Source organism: Octopus bimaculoides, unplaced genomic scaffold (assembly GCF_001194135.2).
Source record: "Octopus bimaculoides isolate UCB-OBI-ISO-001 unplaced genomic scaffold, ASM119413v2 Scaffold_51101, whole genome shotgun sequence".
Classification (NCBI taxonomy): domain Eukaryota; kingdom Metazoa; phylum Mollusca; class Cephalopoda; order Octopoda; family Octopodidae; genus Octopus; species Octopus bimaculoides.
The window spans coordinates 30,639-35,952 of record NW_026315910.1 but is presented as its reverse complement, the minus strand read 5'-3'; the positions used below and the strand labels follow the sequence as shown (position 1 = coordinate 35,952).

At 37.9% G+C, this 5,314-nt stretch overlaps 1 protein-coding gene across 1 annotated transcript in view; it reads right to left on the bottom strand.

The window, feature by feature from the left end:
* LOC106875647 (ankyrin repeat and sterile alpha motif domain-containing protein 1B) overlaps positions 1-5,314 on the bottom strand; it is a 36,670-nt gene that overhangs the window by 19,988 nt on the left and 11,368 nt on the right. Inside the window, exon 2 of the mRNA XM_052978228.1 lies at positions 2,235-2,412. Within this exon, the coding sequence (XP_052834188.1) occupies positions 2,235-2,350 (116 nt within the window). The 5' untranslated portion in view covers positions 2,351-2,412. The remainder of the gene's footprint in view (positions 1-2,234; positions 2,413-5,314) is intronic.

The window sequence follows — 5,314 nt, the reverse complement described above, 5'->3', positions numbered from 1 at the left end:
AGAGAGAGAGAGAGAGAGAGGTAAATAGATAGAATTATAGCGAGGGTACATAGCTAGATAGATAGACAGGTTGGTAGAGAGATAGATAGAGAGAGAGATAACTAGGAATATAGGCAGACTGATAGACAAACAGACATATTGATAGATAGATAGATAGATAGACAGACAGACAGACAGGCAGACAGACAGACAGATAGATAGATAGATAGATAGATAGATAGATGGACGAGCGGACAGACAGAGAGACTAAGTAAGACAGCTGGACCTCCGTCTGTGTGTGTGAGAGAGAGAGAGAGAGAGTCTGTGTCGTGCACCTGAGCACCTATATGCAATAAACGTATTAATGTTATCATTAAACCGACGAACAGATGTAACGGCACAAACAGATAGATACATACATATACAGATATATGCACACACACACACACACACATATATATATATATATATATATATATATATATATATATATATATATATATATATATATATACATACATACATACGCAAGGTTATAGTGTGCTACAAATATGCAGTGATATAGATAAGGCTTGCTACTACACAACTATATATACATATGTATGTATACATACGTATATATACGTTAAGCGGCTATATATACGAACAGACTCGATAAACGAACGAACGTACGTACGTATATAGATAGATGATAGATAGATAGATAGATATGTGCCCTTATGACTACATAGATGTATAAATATATTAATCAGCAATGAGCTAAAAGATATATCTGTATGTATGTATGAGTGTGTGTATGTATATATATATATATATATACACACACACACATATGTATGTATATGACACTTGTTCGTCCTTTTCTCTCTTCAATGCTAAAGCCCCATTGGTGGTTAATACACACACACACTTATGTATGTATATATATATATATATATATCGTAGAGAAAATTACAGCTAAGCACACCGACAAAATAGACAGGTATATACATACATCCGCACCTACACACACACACACACATCAATTAAAAGACACATACATTCACAAATATATACACATACACACATTAATTAAAACATATCTACTTCACCGACACACGCAGCACTCCCTTCATATATATATATATATATATATACACACGCTAAATAATACGTTATTAAACATACACATAATATAATACAGTATATATATATATATATATATATATATATATATATATATAATGCTAACATTAATAATAATAATATTAATAATAATGTAGGCTATATATATTTCTGATGTTAAATAAAAGCTTTGGCTATGTTTCGGCCAAAATGTTTAATTGCAGGTTAGTATAAAAGGGGCCTTTTTTTATGATTATAATTATAATAATTATTATAGTTGTTGTTGTGAACGGGTGGAGGGGATTTTGTGTTGGTGAAATGGGGAAAATTTGTCAATTTTTCGCTTTGGTTTGTTAGATTTATGATATAGAATGTCTGTGTGTGTGGCCAGGTAGATAGGTACGTATAAACGTATCTATATAGATAAACATACACACATCTGTATAAATATACATGTGTAGATGCACATATACACACAAACACGAATGCATATATCTGACTCAAACATATAGACACCTATCTATATTCATATTCGACAGACGTTCTCTCTCTCTCTCTCTCTCTCTCTCACTACATACATGTGTGTGTGTGTGTATGTATGTGTGTGTGTCACACGAACGAAGCAGTATGAATGCATACATATATTATACACATGTATATGTAGCTATGCGTACATATGTATACGTACGCATGAATGAACGAACGATTATTATAGATATAAGAAAGAAAGCGAGATACATACATACGTACACACACACACACACGCACACACGGCTAAGTAGAGAGAGACATAGAAAGATGTAGACAGAGATAGATAGAGAGAGGGACATATATACATAGAGATAGATAGATAGATAAAGTGGATATTTAGACATATAAATGAGTGATGGACACATACATACATGTGTGTGAATATACATATATATATATATGAGAAAGAGACAGACAGATAGAGGTAATCATGCACACACATAATGACAAACAGACAGATACACACAGGCATTATATATATATATATATATATTATATATATGTATATATATGCAGAAAGAGAGACTAACTGATAGAGACATAGATAGAAAGACAGGAAAAATCTGAAAGCAAGAATGACAAACTGTAAAAATGAATGGAAAGAGAGGAAGTGTGCTCACCTTGCTAACGCATTCAAGGGGCCGGTGGTTTTGCGTGACTTGTAGCAGAGAAGTCGCTCAATTTGTTGTATATTCCCAGTTCTGGCGGCTTCCAATAATTCATTCTCTTTGCCCATGTTTCAATTTCTACTTTCACTTTCACTTTCGCTTTGATGCACGCTGCCTCTTTATTTATTATCTACGGATGGAGAGACAGAGAAAGAGAGAGATAGAGACGGATGGATGGATGGATTGAAGGACTGATGGATATATGCAAAGAAAGAGGGACAGATTGGCCAAAGGACGGCTAGATAGATAGATAGATAGATGGATGGACAAATAGAGACATAGATAGATAGATGGATACATATTTTCACAACCATTTTACCGATGTATATACATCATGTTGCATATATGAATAGTATACGTATGTGTGTCTATATATATATATATATATATACATCTCCGGTATATATATATATATATATATATATATATATATATATATATATAAGCGTGTGTACATAAATTTCCTTCTTCCTCTTTTACGATTGTGTAATATCTTCACATACATACAAGTATAGATGTATAACACAGTTTTCCGATTGCATATATACACACGTTTACATATTTATACGTATATACATGTGTGTGTGTGTGTAACTGAGTGAATATTTAGCTATATATCTTCTTTACGTATGTATATATATATTTGTGTGTGTGTGTACAAATGTATATTTACAATATACATACGTTATATTTTCTTTCTTTCTTTCATTCTGCTTTACGTATTTAAGCGTGTGTATCCATCACATCCCTGTATACACCCTATGTAAATATATATACATATATGTGTATGTGTCCGTATGTATGTGTATGTGTGTGTGTGTTTTATCCTCTTCTTCTTCTTCTTCTTCTTCTTCTGCTTCACCGCCTTCCACCACCGTCCGTATCCAACCAGCCTCACAGACTGTTAACACCTTGCATTACACTCTCCTCTCACTCGTTCTTCCCCTCTCTATACAACTCTACCGCTTCTCTCTTTCCCTTTTTTGCTCCTCTCTCTATAACGCCACTGCATCCCTCTCCCTCTCTTCCCGCTTTCTGCCTTTCTCAATCTCTTCCTCCTCTCTCTGGTTCCCCTATTTCTCTGTCTGTCTCTTTCTCTTTCTGTTGCGTCTATCGCTCGCCCGCTTTCTCTCCCCCTCTCTCTCTCCCTCTCTCTCTCTCTCTTTCACCCTTTCTTTCTCTGTTGCATCTATCTCCCGCACGACTGCTTTCCTTCTCTCTCTCTCTCTCTCTCCCCCTCTCGTTCTCTGCCTTCCTTTCTCACGTTTTCTCTTGTTCCTCTCTAAGATTCCCTTGCCTCTCTCTCTCTCTCAGTTGCATCTATCTTCCTCCCTCTCTCTCTGTCCTTCTGTCTTTCTTCCCTGTTGCATCTATCTCCTCCCCCTTCCGCTCAATGCCTGTCTTTCTCAAGCTTTCTCCGGCTTCCCCTGCCCCCCTCTCTCTCTCACATCTATAATTCTACTCCCACTATCCCTCTTCCTCTCGGTTCGCCTCTATAACAACCACTGCATCCCTCTCGTTGTCACTACCTTACCTTCTTCTTTACTCTCTCTTCCACCCCTCTCTCACTCTTACCTCTCTTTCTCCTGCGCCTTTCACTCTCAAACACCTCTCTATAATAATTACTGCTTTCCTCTGCCTATCCCTATTACTCTCTCACTGTTGTTACTCTTTCTCTCTCTCTTTTCGTTTCGGCTTCTTTCATTTTCCCCTTTACAAGCCGACAAGGGGGAAAACCAGCTAGAAAGAGCAGCCAGGTATCACTCAAATCACACCTTAATTGACTTAAAGCAACAAACGAAACGATGGATTGGGTGAAAGACACCGGACTGACAACGTAGTCCTAGATATACTATGCCTGAATACAAGAAAAACGGGATGGTCACAGATAGAACGTCTTTGATCGTAGGTTTGAGGTTTGTCTGGATCAGGTCTGGCCTGGGGTTAAACAACAACAACAACTATAGCCACTAATACTAACTACTATGATATACATCAGATTATGTAGTCCTAGGTACATGAAAGACGGGATGGTCACAGCTGGAGCGTCTTTTATGATCGTGGGTGTATCTGGACCTAGACTGACCTGGGGCTAAACAACAAAAACAACAGTAACACTGAGTATCCCATAAGCAGCAGCAGCAGTAGTAGTAGTAGTAGTAGTAGTAGTAACACAAGCAGTGGTGGTGGTGGAGGTGGTGGAGGTGGTGGTTGACGTTTCAGTCCCAGCTCAGCTGAGCTGATCGAGCAAGCCTTTGTTGGAACACGGGTATCTCCAAGTGTGACCATCCCATCTGTTTTTTCGTTTCTCTCTCTCTCTCTCTCGAAGGACCAGAACCATCCAAAAGTGTCCCTTCCTTTCGTATGCGTGTGTGTGTGTGTGTGATTTGAGGGCGGATTGGCCTGCTATTTCTTTTCCTATTATGCCGACTTTCCTTCGTCGGCTTCTAAAACAGATGGTGACGCTGATGGAGATGATGGTGGTAGTAGTAGCAGTGGTGGTGGTGGTAGTAGTAGTAGTGGTGGTGGTAGTAGTAGTAGTAGTAGTGGTGGTGGTAGTAGTAATAGTAGTAGTGGTGGTGGTGGTGGTGGTAGTAGTAGTTTTAGTGGCGATGGTTGTAGTAGTAGAGGTAGTAGTAGTAGTGGTGGTGGTGGTGATTAAAGTGCAGGTGGTAGTATTTGATAGTAATTGCCGTGCAGGTGCTAGTAGTAATAATAATGGTAGTTGTAGTTGTAGTAGTAGTGGTGGTGGTGGTGGTGACAGCAATTGCAATGCAGGTGGTTGCTTTGGTCGGTAGCAGTAAGAGGGAGAATAAATACATGAGAGAGAGAGAGAGAGAGAGAGACACTCACAGAGAGAGGGAGAGAGAAGCGGAGAGACTATGGTTTTGTGATGGTCTTGATGCCTACTACTACTACTACTACTAATAATAATAATAATAATAATAATAATAATAATAATAATAATTTTACTATTTCTGTTGCTACATGCGGCTGCAGTGCATGATAACAGTGATGTAATAACATATATA